The 23,909-nt window shown below is 43.3% G+C and overlaps 1 protein-coding gene across 16 annotated transcripts in view; it reads left to right on the top strand.

Moving 5' to 3' along the window:
* Positions 1 to 23,909, top strand: part of IL1R1 (interleukin 1 receptor type 1) — a 76,482-nt gene that overhangs the window by 41,022 nt on the left and 11,551 nt on the right. For 3 of the 16 annotated variants that reach the window (XM_008538465.2, XM_070573401.1, XM_070573403.1), the window contains exons 2-6: positions 5,772 to 5,974; positions 11,241 to 11,307; positions 20,166 to 20,400; positions 20,508 to 20,697; positions 21,535 to 21,703. In XM_008538465.2, the coding sequence (XP_008536687.2) occupies positions 11,247 to 11,307; positions 20,166 to 20,400; positions 20,508 to 20,697; positions 21,535 to 21,703 (655 nt within the window). In that variant the 5' untranslated portion in view covers positions 5,772 to 5,974; positions 11,241 to 11,246. Of the gene's footprint in view, positions 1 to 5,771; positions 5,975 to 11,240; positions 11,308 to 13,023; positions 13,126 to 13,450; positions 13,525 to 20,165; positions 20,401 to 20,507; positions 20,698 to 21,534; positions 21,704 to 23,909 lie in introns of those variants that run through there. The other 13 variants (XM_008538458.2, XM_008538459.2, XM_008538461.2 and 10 more) reach the window with 7 other exon arrangements.

Below are 23,909 nucleotides of genomic sequence, written 5' to 3'. Positions count from 1 at the left end.
AGTCCAGCCCATTCTGTTTGTAGCAGTCCTCTTGTGACAGCGGTCATGTCCCTCTGTGTCTCATTTTCCCCTTTGCCCTTAAAACCCATGTGAAACCACCAGTCAAACCACCAATCTGGTGGCTTTGTGCCCTGTAAGAGCTGAGTAACTTTCATTTCGTAGCAACACCTCAAACCTCCCTGGCTATTTTTACTTTGTCTTCGTATCCTTCTGCATGATACCCTTTGATGATTAAGTAGCTTTCCTTGCCTCGTGGATATGGGTAAGTAAGCCAGGTAACTACTGTGAGCTAGGCTGTTGGATCCATCCGCTGATAGGAAGGTGGCCAAAGTGTCCGTGTGTCTTGGACTTTCTGAAATGATGAGTATTGCCTCTGCTGTGGAGGTGGTTTTGTTTGCCCATAGTTCTGTAAAGCTCTTTCCCTGGGGGAGGATCGGTGTAGCCATGCTGAGCGCACAGTGGGCTTTGTTCATCTCTGCAGGACGGAATCAGTCATGTCACATTTGGAGCACACTGTGGTGACCCCAGACTCCTCTGTGGTCACTTCCACGTTTTCCTTCCCTGTCTCGAGTGTGGAACCATCCTCGGGGCTCCTCAGTAGTTAGAGTTAGTAGGGTAGTTGCTCTGTCTGTCTGGACCCATAGGTGGGAGTTTGTGGGGCCCTGGTGCTTCTGTTTCTCCTCAGTAGGCCTGAAGAGAGATGACTGTGGGTGTTTACGTAGGGCAGCGCCTTGCAGATTTCACCGTCAAAAGACTCCTTTTGGGAAATGAGAAGTAAATGCTCCACCCGGCGCTCCAAAGGAGCTCACCTTAGGGTCTGTGTCTTCAATGCCTCACGTTTTATCTCTGGGAGATTTTTCTTTCTGTTTCATAATACAGCCGTGTTTTCTCTAATATAACTCCCCCAGAAAATCTTTGAGTAAAATCAGTACCCCAGGAAGATAGACGCTGAGTTCCCTGGCTGTCTACAGCTTCTTCTTAGGGATTTGTGGATTCTAGTTTAAGAAGCAGATTGGTGGTGCCGGCCCAGTGGTGCAGAGCTTAAGTTTGCACGCTCCACTTCGGCAGCCCGGGATTCGCCGGTGTGGACCTGTGCATCACTTATCAAGCCATGCTGTGGCAGGCGTCCCACATATAAAGTAGAGCAAGATGGGCACGGATGTTAGCTCAGGGCTAATCTTCCTCAAAAAAAAAAAGAAACAAAGACTTGGGTAAGTACAGATTCTAAAATGTTTTCCACAATCATGTGCTTCTATGGCATTATAAGTAAATTCCTTCATGCCTTGTCTTTACAACTGACATTTTTGGTCTTAACAATATTTGAATCCTTGTAACAGGTGAAGATGATAATTATGGGTTTTGTTTTAATACCATAACCCATTCTTTACATGTTTCCACTGGTTTTGCATAGAACTTGGAGGCTGTGATATTTGATGACCTAAAGAACCCGCTTTAGTCCTTGCTTTTTACAAGGACTCGTCCACCGACCGCTCTCAATTACGGTCCATGAGTTGGAGCTTAATTCTCTGAAGCTCTCTCCATTATGTCAGATACACCTTTAGACACATATTGATTAATGTTTGGGATGAGAAGTTGTATTAAATGATGCTGTGCATGTATTTACGAGGCACTCAGTGTGAAGAGCGAGTTGGTATGAGATGGAGAAGTGGAAAGTACCGTTAGGATTTCCTTTTAAGTTTCGGATCTGGGCCTCTGCTACTTCAGGTTCCTGAAAGAAGGAGGAGTCACCTAGTGCTGTCTTCTCTCTCTTCTTGGGTTCCTGCAGATGTTTGGCTGCTGTACAACTTCTCTTAGACCCAGGCAGGAGAGGTCTCTCCAGGCCCCGTACTTTGAAGGGTTCTGCTCGCTTCTCAGCCAGCCACATGCCCGAGCCACATTCCACGTGCCTTGGTCTGGAGGGCCAAGAGCTTGTGCACGTTTGGAACCTGTGCCAACCAGCCCCTCCCTCTTGGCCATGACCCAGGTACCCGGGACCCTCGGAATTCCCTGCCCAAATAGGCTCAACTCTGATTCCAGGACCTAGGCAGGCCTCTCTCCTGGGTTGTCCCCTGTGAACTCCACTGCTAGTTTGCCTCCCTGGTCTCTGGAATGGCCAGGGCTGTATGGAGGGTAATGTCTACCTGTGTGCACATTCAGGGCCCTTCTTAATATGGGATGGGGCTGGGGGCAGGCTGGGGAGTCAGGCTTGGAGGTTAATTTAGATAGAAACAAATTTGGAAACTAGCCACATTGGGGCACTGCTCTGTGCAGATGCTGTGTGGGACAGTGCAGCCTGTGCTCAGACACTGCCCCCGGTACCAGGTGCTGCCACTCTCCCCAGAAGTGGACCCACATGGCACATGCATCTTCATGATGTCTGGGTTGTGTCTGGTGCCTGGCTTCCGTCCTGGAAGGTAAGGTTCACAATGTGGGGGAATTCCTCAGGAACAAGAAGGAAATTCCTCAAGATTGTGGGAAATTCCTCAAGAATAAGAAGGCGTTAATAGATGTGATGTGGCCACAAAGTAGGAACACATGCCCTTTCCCCCTACACCGGGGCCCTGGGCCTTGACGAAGCCACCTGGGTTCTCACAACAGCCCCTGTGTCCCCTAGCTGTCACTTTCCCTGAGTCTGCACTGAGTGTGGAATCCCCTGCAGAGTGACAGGACGGCGCTGGGAGGGGAAGTCAGTTCTCCCTGGAAGAGGGGCTTCTGTTGGGGCCTGTATGTTCCTTGGAAATTCTTATATTTAATCTCTGCTTCTGTAACTTAATTCACCTTGAAGTCTCTCATTCTGGGTCTACTAGGAAATTGCTTCGTGCCTCCAGTGTGCATTTTCATTTTCTCTTTAACAAACAAGTAGCTTTGTGTGTAAGTCCCTTGTGCTACATAGTTGTGTTGTGATATACCCATGTTTCCAGATATCCTGTGATCACTAAAAAGCACTGGGCATTCTACTCCAGAAGTTCACAGTATCTAGCTTTTTCATATGAATGTCATAGAAAGCTGTTCTTCCTGTTTTCACACCACTGCACCGCAGTGACCGGACCAGGCCGCTGGGTGACCCGCCATGCCCCGGCTGACTGCCCCAGGCTGGGCGTCAGTTCCTCAGTGCACCGCCTGCCTCTGCACATCAGGTGGGAGCTGCTATGGGGAGGGCGGTAGCAAGTCCCGGGACTTCGTATGGAATACAGGTGTCGCTGCAGCTGCGGGTAGAAGGGGCGCAGTATGTGAGGGCTTGTTAATTTATCTGGGGAGTTAATCCTTCCCCTTAACTTAATTGATTTATCTTATGTGGAAAAGTCATCTGAAAAATAACCGGGTGGAATAACTCTGTGACTTTTCATTGTTGCTATTTTCTAAAAGCACATTTTGAATTTTACTGTAAGTCAATTTTAAAATCTCAGCGGACTTTGCTGGGTAGCCTCTGAGGCAGGAGGCTTATTTGCCGGGTTCTTCTTCTGGCATTAACGGGTCTCCACCTCCATCCTGCTCCTGGGGCCCCCTCCGCAGGGCCCTCCCCACCTCTGGGTGGGAGCTCTCTGTCTGACCCCTCAAGGAGCATCCTGCTTTCCCCAGGAGGATTCCTGGTCATCGCCAGAGCCCCGTACTAGTTCCCCTTGCATTTCCATTCTCTGACCCACTCACAGTACCCATATTCCATCCTCTGCCGTCATTGATTCTTGGCCAGGTCTTTGTTCCTAGGCAATGACAGGCAAAGGTGGTGGGAGGGTGGATTCCTTCCTTCTTTCCTTCCTTGCTCCCTCCCTCCCTCCCTCCGATCCTCCCTCCCTCTCTTCCTTCCTCTGTCCCTCTCTCTCACTACATGCAAGAAGTGTGGATGGGGCCTGCCTCACAGGACTGTGGGAGCAGGGAGGGTCTACTCTGTGCTGCCCTCTCCCCTGGCCCAGATCAGAAAGGCCAGCAAGCAAGGGAGCCACCCATTGCTGCCAGAGCCCTGGTCCCAGAGCCAGACGTCTGAGGCAGCCGGTGCACTGTGCCAGGAAGACCCTGTGTGACTTGGCGCTCCTGCCTGTGGAGGACGAGGTGTCTGCAGGGGCCCCTGGGAAGGGCTTCTGATCAGGATTCGCTCAGAGCTGGCCGACTAGGAAGGGTCGAATTGAATGACAGTCCCGGGAAGCACCACAGAGGCATCACGGAGGCAGAAGGCTATGGTGCTGACCGTGTGCGTGTGCAAGGAGCCTGTGCAGGGAGTGGCAAGCCCAGAGGTGAAGGCAGGAGAGTGGGTGCTGTCGCCCTTGTCCCAGGAGCAGCCAGGAGGGCTGATGGGCGGCCCGGTGCTGCAGAGCTGACCAGGAAGAGCAAGACCCTGCGGCCCTTGGCGCTGAGGAGCTAGGCGCTCTGGTGGTGCAGGCAGTGCCTTCAGAGGAGCAGTGGGCGTCGGAGGCAGCGGGGGGCTGGGCACTAGGGATGGGGACGAGGCAGTGAACAGAAAAGCCTTTAAGAATAAAAAGTGAACTCTTTTAAGAAGTTTCTGGGGCAAGAGGAAGAGGGGAGGGGAAGGAGTTAAGGGGCACGTGGGGAGTCAACTCCTCTGCAAAAGGCTTCCTGGGCCTGCCAACTAAGTTCACCCTCTCGCTGGCCTCCTCCCCTGCCCCGCCCGCTCTGTTACTTTCTCCGATGTTCTCCAGTGATTGCCCTCAGCTGCGGTCAGTTTTGGCCACACTCACCGAGATGGGGAAGGACCATGCTGGGGCTGGAACAGGAAGATCAGCGGGTCCCCTCTGATTCCGGGCTGTGTCACGATTCACGGAGTTGAGCCGCTGTGCTCTGACACCTTAATGACGTGCTGTGTGCTGAAGTCTAAAGTGAATAATAAGGTGGCATTTAGAACATTTAGTCCGAGCAAAACGCTTGGCATTCAATTAGTCAGGCTGTTTTATTGACTGGGCATTGAAAGCCCTTATGCTTGGGCCTTACAAGCTTTTCAGAGGCCTAAGGGAGTGATTCAGAGCTGAAAAAAAGAATTAGACTTCAAAATACTAAAAGTAAAGTGCAACACCAGGGAAGGAATGGTGAGATGTCGACGAGGCATAACGGCAGGGCAGTCACAGCTCAGCTTTTTGAAGTTATTTCAAATTATGTAATTTGGAAGGCAGGTATCTTAATATGCTTGGTCTAAGAAAGAGCAAGGACTCAGCGAGTGTGCCTTTTCTTAAAAAGGAGCTGTTCGGGGACCGGCCTGGTGGTGTAGTGGTTAGGTTCACATGCTCCACTTCAGCGGCCGAGGTTTACAGATTCGGATCCTGGGTGTGGACCTACACACCACTCATCAAGCCATGCTGTAGTGGCGTCCCATATACAAAATAGAGGAAGATTGGCAACAGATGTTAGCTCAGGGCAAATCTTCCTCACCAAAAATAATAAATAAATAAAAAAGGGCTGTTCATTTTTTTCTGGCATGTGATGCATTTCTCTGAGCTGTGTTCTCCAGGCGCATTAAGCCATGAGATCCCCATAGGTGATCTGATCCACTGTTGCATCCCCATGTCTTGCAAAGTGGCAGCTGTGACTATTCCATCGAGAAGAGCTGGTGACATCAACCTCTTTGTATTCCTCGCTCCCCTGACTTCATTTTCTGAAACCATTGTCTCAAAGGACCGTGGGACATATGCTCTTTAAACTTATGACTCATTTTTGTAAGCTTGTTTTGGCCTTTTTTTTGGCCACCTCTTGAGATGTGTGTGGCTGTCGGTGACTTTAAGCTTCTTCATTTAAGCTTATGCTCATGTGTGCTCTTCTCTCCCCAGGTAGACACGCCCCCTTAAAGACGGTGATTCCCTCCTGAGGAGCAGGACCACTTGTACGAGAAAAGGCCTCCTCCACGGTAACAGGGCTTGTTGGCTCCAGGGGCCCGCGACCTTTTCTCCTCAGCAGCGGAAGTCCTCCAACGTCAGTTTCAGGTGGTCTTGGGGTCTCTCCCCTTGTATACAAAAGTACTTTATTTTTGTCGGTACGTTTTTCTTTGGGGCAGCTCTATGGTTTTATCAGATTTCTGAAGGGGTCTGCGACCTCAGTAAGAGCTCCTGCTCACCCACTCTCAGGGTCACTTTAGCTACGGTTGTGACCTGGGTGATGATGGCTCCCAGTTCAGTGTCTGAGCTCTCTGTGGTTCCAGCACATTCCGAGCCTCGCTGTCCATGTCACTTAACTTTCCCCTCACCCTCCAAGTCTCCATTTCAGTTGGAAGCAACACTGCTCACCTAGTGCCAGCAGACCCAGGTCCAGTGGTGCTATGAGCGACCTCTGGGCATCTCCTTGGGCTCTCTGTGGCCGCTGGAACCCGCCCTCCTTATGCTGGTCCCCACCTTAGTGAGTCAGCGCTGGGGCAGCCCAGACTTCCTCAGTCACTCCTCTCTTATTGCCTCTGAGGGGGTCTCAGCTATGCCCCCTTCTGTCTGTCCCCCACTGCTGCCTGGCTCAGCCCGCATCCTCTCTCATCTGGACATCCCATCCGCGACAGCCTGTTCTCCCTGCCTCCCCTCTTGTCTCCAGTTTATATTCCATACAGGTGCCAAAATTTCTATAAAAAGTGAACATCTGATCATATGCCACCCCGTGGCTTAAAACCTTTAAGTGGTGTTTTTGCCACCTGCAAATTGTAGTCCCCACTCCTTGCAAGACTGTTTGTGTTCTGGGCACTTTCACCCTCCCCACCTGTGCCTCTTGGTACCCTACCTTTGGTTTATGCTCCGAACATGCTGATCCCCTCCTCCCGCCCCTTCCACCCCGTGAGCCTCAGGTACACCTCATCCAGGAGCCTGCCTCCAGGCTGAATTAGGGCCCTGTTTTGCCTTGTGCCCTGGGCATTTCTCTACCCATCGACACTCCCCATCACTGTATAACTGTGGACATGCCCACTTCCCCTGCTGGCTGATGAGCTCTTTGAGCCAGACCCTGGGTCATTATTCCTATGTTTGTTTCCAGAGCCAAGTGTGAATGCAGACAGGTAGTAGATATCCCATATACAGTTGTTGAATTTGGCAGTGAATGAATAAATAAATGAATGGATATCTGAAAACCTTTTATCAAAACTTATATTTGTCATCCGAGCATGGGGTGATTTATAATAGCTAACATTTGAGTATGACCATTAGCCCGGCAATGTTCTAAGCCCTTCACATGTGACAACTCGTTCAATCCTCACCCCAGCCGTCAACAACAAATACTGTCACTGTCATCCCCATTTGTCAAATGGGGAACTGAGGCACCAAGGCTGAGTCCTTGATGGGGTTGTGGGCTGTATCTTGTGATCACGTGAGGCTAATGCCTCAATTGTGGCCATCTTGAGGAGCAGGTTCTTGTTGTATTTTATTACTTTTGTCTCTGGCACTAGCACTCTGCCTGGCGTGCAGTAGAACACACATGTTGCTGAGGGACTTCCTGGCTTGGCCAGCCTTTCCGCTACTGGCACTATGAAGGCTAGTCAGGTTTGGCTTCACCCTCAGAATTTCTGTGTTGTTTCGGGCATAATGAAGTTTGTGCTGATTTCGTCAGGAGCATGTTTAGTTTTAGTCTTGGGTGCATCTTTACCTCCTTCCTTTGCACTATCCTCTCTCCCTTAGGTCATGTGACCCTCGACCCCCATCTCATGGCCTGAGGCTGACCCCCTTGCCCTGGGGTTCTGAGAAAGCCGCCTGCTGAGGAGAAGGGGCCACTCCCCCTCTGAGGCTTTTTCCCAGAGCAGTCCTGGGGCAGGCGAAGTCAAACCTGGACCCGTGGGGCTCGGCGCCTGTGTTTTATAGACTATCAGAGCAGGAGGGGTCTGAGATCACCTGAGTCATCGCCCACCTGTACAGATGAGGAAACTGAGGCCCAAGGAGGAGTCATGTCCAAGGTCACACTGCCCTTTGGTGGCAGGCCACCAGCCCTGGACTTGGAATGATTAAATGTTGTTTCCCCATGATTAATTTGGAATTATGTCTCGAGGTGTACTCTGTACAAAATTCAGTCTGGCATCTTCTTTCTCCCCTGCCTAGTAATCAAATAAGCCAGATCTTGTAACTCATGAACTAACAGCTGGCAGCGTTCACTTGTTCAGTTGGTTTCATGGTGCCTTTATTTTGCTGTTGATAAATTAACGTGAGTCACCGATTGTCCTGAAAGTGGTAATTGGGAAACATTTTAACTCTTTACTTTCCTCCTCTTTAACATAGAGACTTAAAGCACTTTCACAGTTACAGGAAGAGGTAATAAGCCAGGCCGTAAGACTCCACAGCCTTCAAGCTGGTTTTAATAATTTGAATATAGGTTAAAGGCAAATATGATAATCTATTAATCTAGGGTAATTTGGGAGGCCAAGTTAGGTGAATAAAATGTCAGCATTACAGGATATTTAAGGAATGCGGTCTTACTGCTCTGAGGGAGGTTTCAAGGTTTGAACCAGGCTTAGCAATCATTGTCCTCATGCCGGGGGTAAGCTGACGAGATTATGGACGGGGGTGTCTCTCATGATTAGAAAGTCTTTTTTCCCCTGCATTTATTTAAAAATCACATTGTGGTGTTTTTTATACATTTTAATACCATTTCTTTTTTCTTTTTTTTTTGAGGAAGATTAGCCCTGAGCTAACTGCTGCCAATGCTCCTCTTTTTGCTGAGGAAGACTGGCCCTGAGCTAACATCTGTGCCCATCTTCCTCTACTTTATATGTGGGACGCCTGCTACAGCATGGCTTGCCAAGCGGTGCCATGTCCACACCTGGGATCCAAACCAGCGAACCCCGGGCCGCTGAAGCGGAACGTGTGCACTTAACTGCTGTGCCACCGGGCCAGCCCCTTAATACCACTTCTTGAAGCGAACATTTTTCAGCTAATATTCAAATGATTGCATGTCATTACAGTCTGAATTAGTGATGTCTTAGTTGAAATATTTCTTTTTGAAGAAGAAGATTAGCTCTGAGCTACTCCTCCTCTTTTTGCTGAGGAAGGCCGACCCTGAGCTAACATCCGTGCCCATCTTCCTCTACTTTATATGTGGGATGCCTGCCACAGCATGGCTTGAGAAGCAGTGAATAGGTCCACATCTGAGATCTGAAACTGTGAACGCCAGGTCACCAAAGCAGAATGTGTGAACTTAACCGCTGTGCCACCGTGCTGGCCCCTTACTTGAAATATGTTATGTTTGTAGTTATAGCTTCAGATAAGAGTATAGGCAAATTTCATCGCCTATAAAAATTAATGGACAGAAGTTCTCAAAGTATGAAATTACATGGTCTACCCTGGATGTTGCCCCTGAGGTCAGGTAGAGGGGCTAGCCACTTCTTTTGTTCATTTTTTCATTTGTTCCACGAGAATTTGTTAAGTGCCTCCAAGTTCCCCGCACAGTGATGGATGCTGTGGGTACAGTGATAAGAAGGTCCTGGTGCCTGCCCTCAGGAGGCTTCCTGTCCTGCTGAAACTGCAGTAAAGTCTGCTAAGGCCTGTGATCGGCATACACACAGATTGCTGGGGGGCCCAGAGGAGGAAGGCTGAGCCAGGCAAGGGGGCTGGGGGCTCCCTGCGCAGGGTGGGAGGAGGGAGACACGGCTGAGAGCTGATGGATGTGGGAGGTGGCCAGGTGAAGGGAGGAGGGCATGGTGAAGACAGAGGCCCTGAGGCTGGAGAACAGGGCAGGGTGACGGCTGACTGGGGACTGGGCTGGGGAGGGAGGTGGGGATTGAGTCTGGAGAGGTGAGGCGGGGCCTCAGCACAAGGACCCGCATGTGTTTGCTAAGGAGTTTGGGCTTTTTCAGGGCACTGGGGAGCCAATGAGGTGTTTTGAAACGATCATTCGGTAACTGTGAGTTCATAGGTTCTCTGGATAGAGTGGAAGCAATAAATCCATAGGCAGAGAGACCAAAAAGGAGCCGTTGGTGGCCGTAATTAATCCACGCAGGAGATGGTGATTGCTTGAGCTAAAGAGGCTTCGGCAGTGGCCTTGAGTGACAGGGCCACTTGGTGATCTAAGGAGGTGGACTGGTTAGGGCTGGGTGGGAGATCCGCTGGGGTGGCGTCAGGATCCTTGAGCCCACGTCTCTCGTTGAGCGGGTGTGCAGTGCTCGGCCTGTCACTGAGGAGGGGAGCAAGTTTGGTGGGAGAGAATGAGTTGGGTTTGGGGCCTATTGAGTTTGAGGTGCTCATGGGCCTGTGAATAGATTAGTGCAGAAGTTCACTGGAGGTGCGGGGCTGGAAATTGTTGCACGTAATTGTAGGGTCCCCACTCAGGAGCAGCTAACAGGGACATTCCAAAAGGAGAAGAGGCTGCAATGAACATTAACTTCACTTGGGCTTGAGAAGTTTAGAAAAGCAGCCAAAACTGAGGTTGTTTTCCTTGTTCACATTCAATTGATCCTATGTCAGTGACGTTGTTTTATAGATAAGGCAATGGGCATGATTTCCTTCCAGCATCAATCAATCAAGTGCTTAATTTGATGATGTCCCCTGCCATGTGTATGGACAAAGTGCTATTAATGAAAACCGTATGTGACTAGGACCTCAGTTACTATGCAGCCGGATCACTGACCGATCCCTGTCGTAGCTGATGCCCTGTCGGTTGGGCCTTTAAACCACTCAGAGGGGCTGTGGAGGTGTTGTTTTCGTATTTTTCTTTGTGATAAGCTTAATACATCCTTATTGTAGAAATTTTAGATAGAAAGCCACGGAGAAGGGGAAAACCACCCAACCACAAAAACTAACCTAATTTTAGTTTGTTATCATTTCTTATAGTCTTTTTTGGGTGTATTTCTATGTAGCTGTATCATTTCGTACAAATGGTTTAGTGTTTTACCTTATAAAGTGCAGGTGTAGCTTTAAGCTGGATCTGAAAGTGTGGGGAGACTTTTGCAAGTGGGTCCTGGTAGTGGGGTGCATTCCAGGTGGGAACAAACCCCCATTAAGTAGAGGCGACATGGTTTAGGGTTTAGAGAATAGTCTATTTTGGATATAGCATAGATTAGGTTTTGGGGAAATTTAAATGGGATTCAAGACTAGAGATGAATATTGGGGCAAATGATGGAAGTTTTATTAATCTTGAGTTTGAGTTTGTCCCCATTTCCATTGAAAATCTCCATCCCCTTGTGCCCTCTTCTCATGACGCGTGAGCACGTTAATGACGTGGGGAGACTAACCCATCAGTATGACTTGGGGGGAGGGTGGGGCAGGTGGGCAGTCAGTGTATGTAGTTTTAGAGATTTTCTGGAATAGTAACATTTTTCTGTTTTTCTTCCATTCCTGTTTTTCCAGGAGAATATGAAAGTGTTACCCAGGCTTGTTTGTTTCATAGCTCTGCTGATTTCTTCTCTGGAGGCCGGTGAGTTAAGCATTTCCTTGGGTTCTTGTCTGCTAAGAAAATCTATTTAGAATACATGAAGTACCTTCCCTAACAGAGGCGTTTTTCTTACCTTTGTCTGTTGAATCCCAGGACACAGAGCCTCCTGGTCACAGAACGGTACTGTTGGATGTTCCTTTCAGCACCTTCACTTCTCATTCTCTCATTTACAGATTGGGAAACTGAGGCTCAGTGAGATTAAGAGCCCAGGTCATGTAGCTAGTTTCAGAGCAAGAGCGAACATCCGGGTCTCTGGTGTCTAGTCGGGCCTCTTCCCGATTTGTTGCTGATGGAAGAGTGTGATACGGGAAGTCCTGGCTTTCATTCGAAACAGATGTTGAGGGCAGGCTTGATGAATACACAGCTGAAAACCATCAAGAGACAGTTCTTTGTTCTCTCTGTTTATTCATTTTCTCTTCCTCTGTACCTCCCTTACTGCAAATGCATGGAGCCCCTACTGTGTGGCAAGCACTAAGTTCTGGGGATACAGCAGTGAATAATCAAGACAGAAATATCTGCCTGCATGGGGTTAACATTTAAGTAGGCGAGAGAGACAATACATTAGATAAATAAATATATATTAGGTCGTATGGTGGTAAGCAGACAGAGAGAAAAAAAGCAGGAAAGGAAGGGATAAACTTTTGGGATTTGGATGGACAGAAGGTTAAATTTTTTGATAGTGTGGCCAGAAAAGGCCTCACTGAGTTGACTTTTGAGTCAAACCTGAAGGAGGAGGAGGCAGCTATACAGATATCAGGTTGGGGGTGAGGAAATGTTCTAGGTGGCATGTGCCAAGGCCCTGAGGCCAAGAGTACTGGTATGTTCCAGGAACTAAAATACCAGTCTGGTTAGACCAGAGTGAAAGGTGAAGGATGTGATCATTTGCATAGTAGGGGGATGGTGGAGGGTTGATTGTGTAGAACCTTGTAGACATTTCTAAGGATCTTGGCTTGTACTCTGAGTGAGATGGGCAGACTGCAGGGTTCTATGTTCAACACTAGAGATGTGATCTAACTTACATATTAACAGGCTCATTCTGGTTCTCATATTGTGAACAGATCATAGGGAGGCAAAGGTAGAAACAGAGAGGCCATGTAGAAGGCTATTGCAATAATCCAGGCAAACTGTGGTGGTAGCTTGTTCTAGAGCAGCAAGGAGAAGTGAGCAATAGTCAGAATTTGGATATATTTTAGGATAGAGCCAACAGGGATTGCAGATAGATTGGATGTGGGTGTGAGAGAGAGAGAAGAATCAAGGATGACTCTGAGGGTTTTGGCCTGAGCAAATGCAAGCTGGAGTTGCCATTGATGGGATGGGGAAGCTCAACTGTTTAGACTGGACATGTTAAGTTTAGCTGTTCATTAGATGTCTAAATAGTGATGTTGACTAAGCAGGCTGAAGCCTGGGGAGAGGTCTGGCTTGGAGACCTCAACAAGAAGCTGGCATTAGACCCAGGAGACTGGATGGGGTCACCTGGGGAATGGGTGTGGTTAGAAAAGATAAGAACTTTAAGGACCGAATCCCATAGTCCTCCAGGGATTGGTGGTCAGGCTTCCACTCATCAGAGAGCCGGTGAAGGACTGGCCTGAAATGGAGGAGAGCTAGACAAGTGCCAAGGGAAGAAAGTGTTTCAACGATGAGCAAATAATACGTGTCAAATGCAGGTGTTAAATAAGATGACGTTGTTTTTTTGATTTAGGGAACTTAAAAGTGATAGGTGACCTTGATCAGAACGATTTTGGTGGAGTGGTGGAGCAAACGCCAGAGAAATAGAAGAGTGTGTCTGAGACCTTACTTAAGGTTTGCTCTTTTCATCACTGTGATTGCTGTTGCTCCTCCTAGTAGCTAAATACTTAGCAGCTCTCACTGGGCAGGTACTATGCTAAGTTCTTAGCTACTTTTATTTCAAGTCTATGTTTTTAAACAGATTTATCTATATAGGTTATAATTGACATACAATAAACAACACGTTTAAAGTATACAATTTGATGTGTTGGCGTAGATATCTACCCCGAAACCATCATCACAATCAAGATAATGAATATATATCCATCATTCTCTAAAGCCTCCTTTTGATCTTTTCTAATTCCTCTTTCCCATCCCTCCCCGCTCCCTCACAGCCAGGAAACCATTGATCTGCTTTCTATCACTGTAAATTAATTTGGATTCTCTAGAGTTTTAAATAAATGGGATTATAAGGTATGCACTCTTCTTTTTTTTGTTTCTTTGGTCTGGCTTCTTTCGCTCAGCATAATTATTTTGAGACCCATTCATATTGTTGCATATATTAATAGTTATTGTTTTATTACTTCGTAGTAATCTTTTGTATAGATATATCACAACTTATTTATCCATTCACATGTTGATGCCCATTTCAGCTATTTCCAGTTTTTGACTATTAAAAATAAAGGTGCTGTGAACATTAGTGTACTTTGAATGGACACATACTTTCATTTCTCTTAGGTAAATACCTTGGTCATATGTTAGGCTTAGGCTTACGTGAAACATTTTAAGAAAGTGCCACAGTGTCTTTCAGTGTAGTTGTACCACTTTATACCCTCACCAGAGGTGCATGAGCGTTCTAGCTCCTCCACATCCTCACAAACACTTGATACTGTCAACCTTTGAAGTTTTAATCCTAAAAGTAATAGTATCTGATTGTTGTTTTAATTTGATTTTGCTAATTATAATGAACATCTTTTTGTATGCTTTTTGCCATCCATATATCTTCTATGGTGAAATTTCCAAACCTCTTTCCAATTTTGCATTGGGTTATCTGGCTTCTTATTATTGAGTTTTGAGAATTCTTTATTGTGTTCTGAATACAAGACCTTTATCATATATGTGATTTGTAAGTATTTTCTCCCAGTCTGTGGTTTGTCTTTTCATTTGCTTAAAGATGTCTTTCAAAAAGTAGAAGTTCTTAATTTTGATGAAGTCCAGTTTATCTTTTTTATTTCTTTTATGAGTTGTGCTTTTGGTATTATATCTAAAAAATCTTTGTCTGACCTTGGGTCACAAAAATATTTTCCTATATTTCTTTCTAGATGTTTTATACTGTTAGATTTTACGTTTAAGTCTGCTCTCTTTTGATTGATTTATAAGTCATTGTTTTATGCAGTTATTCTTTAAAATCATATAGGAAATAGAGGAAGTTATAAGCCCAAAGACATTCATACTGACTTGTGTATTCACCTGTGTAGTTACTCTTACTGATATTATTTATTTCTTCCTGTGGATTTGTTACTGTCTAGTGTAATTTCATTTCAGCCTTAGGGACTCTCTTTACCGTTTCTTGATGGATGAGTCTATTCACAGTGAACTCTCTCAGTTTTTGTTTATCTGGGAATGTCTTCATTTCTCCTTCATTTTTGAAGGATAGTTTTGCCAGATAGAGAATTCTTGGTTGGCGGTCTTTTTCTTTCAGCACTTTGAATACGTCACCCGCTGCTTTCTGGCCTATGTAGTTTCTGAGGATCAAGCTGTGATCTGACTGAAGCTCCCTTGTATGTGAGGAGGGGATTTTCTCTTACTGCTTTCAAGACTCTCTGTCTTTTAACAGTTTGGCTATGATGCATCTCAGAGTATATCTCTTTTAGCTTGTACTACTTGGAATTCTTTGAGATTCTTGGACATATAGATTAATGGTTTTCATCAAATTTGGGAAATTTTGGCCATTATTTCTTCAAATATTTTTGCTGACGCTTTCTCTCCTTTCCTTCTGGGACTTCTGTTATGCATATATTGGTGGTATTGATGACGCCCTACAGGCCTCTGAGGCTCTGTTTGGTTTTCTTGATTCTTTTTCAGACTGGATCATCTTCCAGGAATCAGATGACTTATCTTCAAGTTTACCAATTCTTTCTTCTGCCACTTCAAATCTGATGTTGAGCCCCTGAAGTGAATCTTTCATTTCAGTTATTGGACTTTTCTACGCATAATTTCTCCTTGGTTCTCTTTGATAATTTCTTTTTATTGACATTTTTTCACTTGGTAAGACATTTCTGTTATAGTTTCCCTTAATTCTTTAGACGTGGTTTTCTTTAGTTCTTGGAACATATTTATAATAGCTGATTTAAAGTCTTTGTTTAGTAAGTCTAATATCTGAATCCCTCTGGGAATTTCTGTTGGCTTCTTTTTCCCCTGTGTGTGGGGAATACTTTCCTGTTTCTTTGCGTGTTTTGTTGAAAATTGGACATTTTAGGTGGTATAATGTGGCAACTCCAGAAATCAGATGCCCTGCCCACCATATGCAATGTTTGTGGTGGTTGTTGTTGCTGCTGCTGCTGCTGTTCATTTGTTTAATAACTTTCTTGGGCTAATTCCATAAAGTCTGTGTTTCCTGTATGGCCACTGAAGTCTCTGTGTGGAAAGCTAATGATTGATGAGATTTCCTGAGATTATTTGGACCAATAAGTCTTTTCCCTTTGCTGAGGGGGCTCTATGTGTGTGAGGCATGCCTTCAGGGGTTAGGCTGTTCACAGCTCTGTCTTAGCCTTTTCTTCATGCTTGTGCCTGACCTTGAGTCATCCAGATTTGAGGGATTGGTCCTTCTTTGGTCTTGTCTGGGCGTGTACACAGCCCTGCACACATGGGCACTCTTCTAGATTCCCCAGGAATACATTAGAGCTTTTCAAAGTGTGGACATTTAGTTCCCCATGTCTTCCTTTTGGCTGGACTCTTGTTTGTCTCAACTGGTATTAATTTTCAGGAAGCTGGAATTTTAAACAATTGCCACTGATTGACCTTTCCTTTTTTTACTGGACGTACTGAGGATAGGGCTTTTCCTGTGGAACTCTGAGCAGATCAATAACAACACCAATCTGTGAGTGTGACTTTTCCGGGAAGCTGCCAGTCAGGTTAAAGTGTGGCAGTGCTCTGAGAATGGGACTTTTTGAGGAGCTCCAAACCTGGTGTGCTCTTGCAAGGCTGCTGGTCTTCGCAGCTGCTCTGTTTGCAAGGCTGCTGGCTTTCAAGGTTATAGGAGAGCTGGGAAGAGGATAGAATGAGAGTAAGTTATAAAGCCGCAAACCCTGCTATTCTACTGAGAGTAAGCTGGTATTGTTGTTGTTTAATAAATGTTCTGAATGTTGCAAGCCTTTGATTTTGAAAAACTTTTTCCATCTTTTGGTTGTTTTTATGGAGCAATGGATTAATGGATACCCCTACTCTGCCATACTGGAAATCCTGCCTCAGACGTTCTTTTTTTTTGCATAAAGGTATCCAATTTCTTGGAAAGACTATCCTTTCACCACTGAATTTCCTTTGTGCCTTTGTAAGAAATCAATTGGATGTGTTTGTGTAGTTTATTTATGGGATCTCTATTCTGTTCCAGTGGCCTATTTATCTTTATGCCAATACTGCACTGTCTTTATTCCTGTGGCTTTATAATAAAGGTTGAAATAAGGCAGTGTAGCTCCCTCAACTTTGTTCTTTTTGAAATCAAGTTTATTTTGACTAATTCTATATGAAGTTTAGAATCAGCTTGTCAGTTTTATGAAAAACCCTGTTGAGATTTTATTGGGATTGAATTGGATATAAATCAACTTGGAGACAACTGGCACTTGAACAATGTCAAGTCTTCTGAGCCATGAACAGAATATATATGTCTTCATTTATTTAGATCTTTTAAAGTCTATTTAAGCAATACTTTGTAATTTTCATTGGAGAGGTCTGATGCATTTTTGTCAGATTATTCTTAATTATTCATATCTTTTGATGCTATTGTAAGTGGTATTTAAAAAATTAAGTTTTTAATTGTTCTTTGCTAGTATATGCAAACATTCAATTTTGCATATTCATACGTATCCTACAATTTACTAATCCTTCTAGGTCTTTTGTATATTTCATAGCATATTGTACATAAATGATCACGTTGTCTGCAAATAAAGGCATTTTACTTTCCCCTTCAATCTGGATGCCATTTATTTCTTCTTGCCTTAATGCGCTAACTGGATCTTCCAGTGCAATGTTGGATAGGAGTGGATAGAGTGGACATCCTAGCCTTGTTCCTGATCGTAATGGCTATGATAGCTGTAGGTTTTTCATAGCTGTCCTTTATTAAGTTCAGGAAGTTCTCCTCTATTCCTAGTTTGCTGAGGGTTTTTATCATGAATGGATACTTTTTATGCATCTATTGAGATGATTATGTAGTTTTTCTTTGAAAATCTATTAATATATTGGAATTTCATCAATTTTTTTATATGAATCCAACTTTGCATTCCTGGGATGTTATGTACATGATAATGCATTATCTTTTTTTGATATATTACAGGGTTCAATTTGCTAAAATATTTTGAGGAAATTTCAAACTGTCTATTTGATTAGGGTTAACATAGTATGTTCTTTCTTTTTTTTACTTTTAATGTGTTTGTGTCTTTACACTTAAAGTGTGTGTATGTGTGACAGCGTGTCTGTGTTAGGCAGCATGTAGTTGGAGCCTTCTTTCTTTATCCAGTCTGACCATCTCTGCCTTTCAATTGGGGTGTTTAGACAATTAAAAATTTTTAATATGGTTATTAATATGTTTGGGTTTAACTTTAGGATCTTGTTATTGTGTTTCCTATCTGTCCCACCAATTCTTTTTTCTTTCTTGCTGCTTTTTGGATTAATTGAGAATTTTCATGATTTATTTTATCTCCTGCATTGGCTTATATTAATAAATGGATTCTCTTTTAATAACTACTCTAGGGTTTATAGTATGCATCTTTAACTTATCACTGTTTACCATCAAGTAATACTACACCATTTCACATATAGTATAAAAAACTTAAAACGGTGTACATCCACTTCTCTTTTCTTAAACTTTGGCCTGTTGTTCCCACACATTTTACTTCTTTGTATGTTATACATCTCACAATATATTACTATTCTTTCTTTAAACATTCGATTATATTTAAAGAAATTTAATTAATAAAAAAATATTATCCATGTAATAAACATTGCTGGTGTTATCTATTCCTTTGTGTAGATTTGTTTTTCATTTGATAGTATTTTCCTTCCTTCTGAAGGACTTCGTTGTGTTTTTCTGGTAATAGTGCAGGTCTACTGGTGATGAATTTTTACAGCTCTTATAAATAATGAAAAAAGTCTTTGTTTTACCTTCATTTTTCAAGGATATTTTCACTGGATATAGAATTCTAGGTTGTTGATATTTTTCTTTCAGTACTTGTCTTTATTCCCCTTTCTTCTGGCTTGTATTGTTTCTGGCAAGAAGGCTGCATCATTTTATCTTTGGTGTGGTTTTCTTCATGCTTCTTTTGTTAGGGATCATTGTGACTTTGGAGTCTGTGGGTATATCATTTTCATCAAATCTTGAAAAATTTCCACGTGTGTTTCTCCAAATACTTTTCCTGCTTCACCCACCTCTCCTCCTCTTCAGAGATTCATATTACATGGATTGAAGTTGTCCTGCTGCTAATTAATACCCTGTTTATTTTGTTCTGTTATTTTTCTCTCTGTGTTTAATTTTGAATAGTTTCTAATGCTATGACTTGAAGTTTACTAATCCTTTCTTCTGCAAAGTCAAATCTGCCACTAATCACATCCAATGTATTGGGTACAACACTGTAGTTTTTTCATCTCTAGAAGTTTGATTTAGGTTTTTAAAAAAATCTCTTTCATGTCTCAGTGTGTTGCTCTAGCATCTTGAACAAATGGAACACAATAGTAATAACTATTTTAATTTTTCCATCTACTAATTCTATCATCTGTGTCATTTGTGGGTCAGTTTTGATTGATGGTTGTTTTTCTTCTTATTATTGGTTACGTTATCCTGCATCATGGTATGCCTAGTAATTTTTGATTGAATACTGAGTATTATCGATTATACCATTTTGGGTGCTGGATATTTTTGCATTACTGAAAATATTCCTGAGCTTTGTTCTGCCACAAGGTTGTTACTTGGAAACAATTGATCCTTTCAGGTCTTGCTTTTAAGCTTTATTAGTCAGGATCAGACCAAGGTTTATTCTAGGCCTAAGTTGCTCCATCTACTGAGGCAGAACCCTTCTGGGTCCTCTGCCTGATGCCCCATGATTAAAGAGGTTTTCCATTTGGGCTGTTGAGAATAGCAAACTATTCCCAGCATTGTGCATGCTCCAGGTGTTACTCACTCTGATGCTTTGGGCAGTTCTCACTCTGGCTCTGGGTAGTTTTCTTCTGTGCTTACACTAATTGAATCTCAGCTGGAAACTTGAGGGAGGCTCTCTGTAGATCTCCAAAGCTCTTTCTCCCTCTGTCTGCACCTCTGAATCTCTTTGATACTCTGCCCTGCAAACCTGGTTTCCCAGCTGCATCTCCACAACTTGGAGAGATCACTGGGCTTTGCCTCCGTTTCCTCCCTGCAGTATCAGGGCCTGGGATCTTTCTCTAGGCAGTAATTTGGGGAAAATTACAGGGCTCACCTCCTTTGTTTCCCATCTTTCTAGGATTTCCATCCTTTGTTCCCTGATGTTCAGTGTCTTGAACATTGTTGTTTCAGATACTTTGTCCATTTTTTAGTTGTTCAGGTGGGAGAGTAAATCCAGTTCCTGTTACTCCATCTTTCTACAGAAGCAGATATCTCTCCGGCTAGGTTATCGCCAATCTTTAGATGAATAAAGAGGGGATGAGAGAGGTTAAACCACTTGCTCAAGGACACACGGGTAGTAAGTGACACACTGGATTTGAATATAAATCTTTCAGACTCTCAAGATAATACTCTTACTCATAAGACTGTTAAAATTCTAATATAAAATATGAATTGATTTATTTAATAATTAATGTGTTTATATGTAGATATTACATTAAAAATGAACAGATTTCTTATAGAAATTGCTTTCCTTGTCTCCCTTTTAAAGATAAATGTGAGGAACGTGAAGAACCAATAGTTTTAGTTTCATCTGCATATGAAATTGACGTTCGGTCATGTCCTCTTAACCCAAATGAAAGCAATGGCACTATAATTTGGTATAAAAATGACAGCGAGACACCTGTGTCTATGGAACGAGACTCTAGGATTCATCAGTACAAAGATAAACTTTGGTTTGTTCCTGCTAAAATAGAGGATTCAGGACATTACTATTGTGCAGTAAGGTAAGAAAGGAATTAATATGTTACAAACGTGTTCTATGTACCTGCAATAGTTAAGGACAGAAAAATGTTTTCATAGTGCTTAATTCACCTATTTTGATTTATTTTAGAAATTCAACTTACTGCCTCAAAGTTAAAATAACTGCAAGGTTTGTACAGCATGAGCCTGACTTGTGTTACAATGCACAAGCTATATTTACACAGAAACTACCCCTTGGAGAAGATGGACTTCTAGTGTGTCCTTATTTGGAAGTTTTTAGAGATGAAAACAATGAGTTACCCGAAATACAGTGGTATAAGGTAATTTTATATTAAATATGGTATTTTACTTTTCCAGCAAATAAAATAGCTTTTTGTCATAGACAATAGAATGAAGCTGCAAAGTACTTTTTCCTTTGGCATATCGTTTGCTTTAGAGTGGTGAAACAAGAGGAAAGTTTTAAAAAGATGTAAGACTGCATACATTTAATTTGCAGCTAAACTAGAATGTTACTTTCTGTTATTTTGATTTAATAAGATACAGTTGAGAAAAGTATAGTAGGAATGAGAGGTGTTTAAAGAGAAGGCTTATTAGAAATTTAAGGTTTTTAAAGGATAACTATTTATTAAAAATATATTATTTTGTGTTTTATTAAAAACATTGTGGTCCTTAAATAACTTAGTGGTTTTTGTCTTAGTGGTTCTGTCTTAAAAGTGGATTGGCTAGCACTCCATGGGACACATTATGCATTGGCATCTTTGATCTACCTAGTCTGTTGGGGTTTCCAAGGGGAGTCATCTTGTCGAGGTTGAGAAATACAAAATAAATATCAATGAAGAAAGGAAGTACAGCCTTACTAAGAAACTATGGTGTTAGCATTCTTTCCTCAAACCTCTTTTCCTTGCAAAATAAATTTGTCTTCTCTTGTCTTCAAAGTGCAAGGCTCATAGGCATAAAGATTTAATATCCTAGGAATAAAATTATGACTTTTGCACAAAAAATACAATATTAGAACTTTTATGTAAGTATTTTCTATTCACATATATATGGATTTTATATAACATTTGCCAATGTGAAAAAATGCAGTTTCTTTTGCCAGTAGACTGGGGAAAGCGGTTAATCAGTTGTCAATCCTTCCTTCCTCTCTCTCTGTCTAGGATTGCCAACCTCTACTTCTCGACAATATAAACTTTATTGGAAAAACAGATAAACTCATTGTGGCGAATGTGACAGAAGCGCATAAAGGGCACTATACTTGTCATATATCCTACACACACTTGGGAAAACAATATCCTATTACCCGGGTTATAGGACTTATTACTCTAGGTGAGTCATAGCTCCAGTCCTAGGAGTTTAAATCTGGAAGAGCCCAGAGAGCATGATTCTAATATGACCTTCATTGTCCATGGAGGAACTGAATCCAAGAGAAACTTGATGATTTTCCAAAAGTCACTTGGCCTTAGTTTAGTTTTTGTTGCTAAATACCATGTAAATATTTTTCATTCCTGCTTTGGATGCAGTGCTAATTAAACAGACAGCATGTGCTATGTTTTCCAACTGAACTAGGAAGATTGTTCTTTGGCATGGCTACAGATGGTTCTTCCAGAGAGCTCTGGGGCTGTCTCCAGCTGGTGTATGAGGACAAGTCTGAGAACCTTCACTTGGGGAATCTGAGTGTCTAGCAGTGAGGATCATTTGCTTGATGGGGTGGATGCTAATGGGTTTTGGAATAAGTTACACTCCCAGAATCTACCTCTGGTTACTTCTCTGTCAGCCCAGTTACTTAACCTCTCTAAGCTCGTTTCCTCCTCTTTAAGAAGATGATACAACCTTCCAAAATTGTTGGGAAGGTTGGAGGTCGAGTGTGCTCAGCTTGTGGTCATCTGCCTGGTGCAATGCAGTGCCTGGTGCATAACGGATGAGCAATCAATAGGTATACGATGATTATTGTTAATTTTCCTGAGGCTTTCAATTCTCCATTAACCATATTTCATATTAAGAACGGTTTTACAACAAAATGCACTCCTATGAATTACTCAGGGATGGACAGAATGTTCAATCTTTCTGTAAATAACAGGTTTTATAAGTTTTTAGTAATATAAGAAGAGTTACTCTAACCAGGATTTGAGTTAAAGGAGTCTCTATTAATAATTATGCTGGAGGCTGGCCTGGTGGTTTAGTGGTTAAGTTCACACTCTCCGCTTTGACCGCCAGGGCTTCATGGGTTCAGATCCTAGGCGTGGACCTGCACTACTCATCAAGCCATGCTGTGGTGGCAACCCACATACAAAATAGAGGAAGATGGGCATGGATGTTAGCTCAGGGTTAATCTTCCTCACCAAAAAAAGAAAAAAATTATGCTGGGATAGCAGGTGTAAATAGGAAATATCCCAGCAACACCCAGAATATGATCACTCTACGCATAGCTAAGTTTTCTCAATTCTATAATAATTTGTTTTTTTCAAAGATTAATTTTATTAAATAAATGTTAATCTCTGCCTTGGTCCCCAAAACATCAGTGAATCGTAATTTTTTTTTTTAAGATTTTATTTTTTTCCTTTTTCTCCCCAAAGCCCCCAGGTACATAGCTGTGTATTCTTCGTTGTGGGTCCTTCTAGTTGTGGCATGTAGGACGCTGCCTCAGCATGGTTTGATGAGCAGTGCCATGTCCGCATCCAGGATTCGAACCAATGAAACACTGGGCCGCCTGCAGCGGAGCGCGCGAACTTAACCACTCAGCCACAGCGCCAGCCCCAGTGAATTGTAATTTTTAATAGTCCTTGTATCACGACCATCCTGAGTTCTTAGCAGCCTCTCTCTGGTCAGTGTGTAGCTCTTGAGATACAGCAACCAGACCAGCAGACAGAATTTTAGGAAAAACTGGACACTAGGGAACTTTTAAATAGGTCAAATATGTGTTAAATATTCTCCATTTCCTTTTCTGATCCCTTATGTAGAAATAATATACTTAATCAGGAGTGGGGCCATATTTTGTTTTCTTCTAAAGGCAGATTCAGAAGAATTTATTGAGCATCTACTCTGTGCCAGGCACTATTCCAGGAATTCATTAGGGAACGAAAGAGACGATATCCTGCCCTAATGGAGCGTCCTTTTCTTTGACTGTGGTAGAATACTTGGCATTTAAGTTCATAGTTTCTCAGACTTGGCTGCAGATCAACCCTTGAAGCCAATCTTTTTGTTAATAAAAGTCAGATTGATTTCTGGAGCTCCTTAATATTTTTCTGCTTATTTTAATAAATTACGCCAAATTGCTTGGCATTCCACTCTTGCGTCATTACGAACATTACTAAATACGAGTGTGTCTGTCACTGGATGGCTCTTCTGGTTAGTAATGCTCCATCCAGAGAAGTCCCTTTCCATGGAGACTTATTTTTCCTGATTGGCTTTAAGAGAGGCACTTGTCTGGAGACCCAGGCCCTGGGCTCATCTGTGTGTTTTTGTAGCTTCTGTGGGCTCAGAAGGGCCCGGCTGTGTAGTGGGTGTTCACGGTTCACTGTGGCCTCTGTGTCCG

The sequence above is a fragment of the Equus przewalskii genome, chromosome 14 (genome assembly GCF_037783145.1).
Source record: "Equus przewalskii isolate Varuska chromosome 14, EquPr2, whole genome shotgun sequence".
Lineage (NCBI taxonomy): Eukaryota > Metazoa > Chordata > Mammalia > Perissodactyla > Equidae > Equus > Equus przewalskii.
Note: the sequence above shows the minus strand (reverse complement) of the source record. Positions and strands in the feature narration are given on the sequence as shown.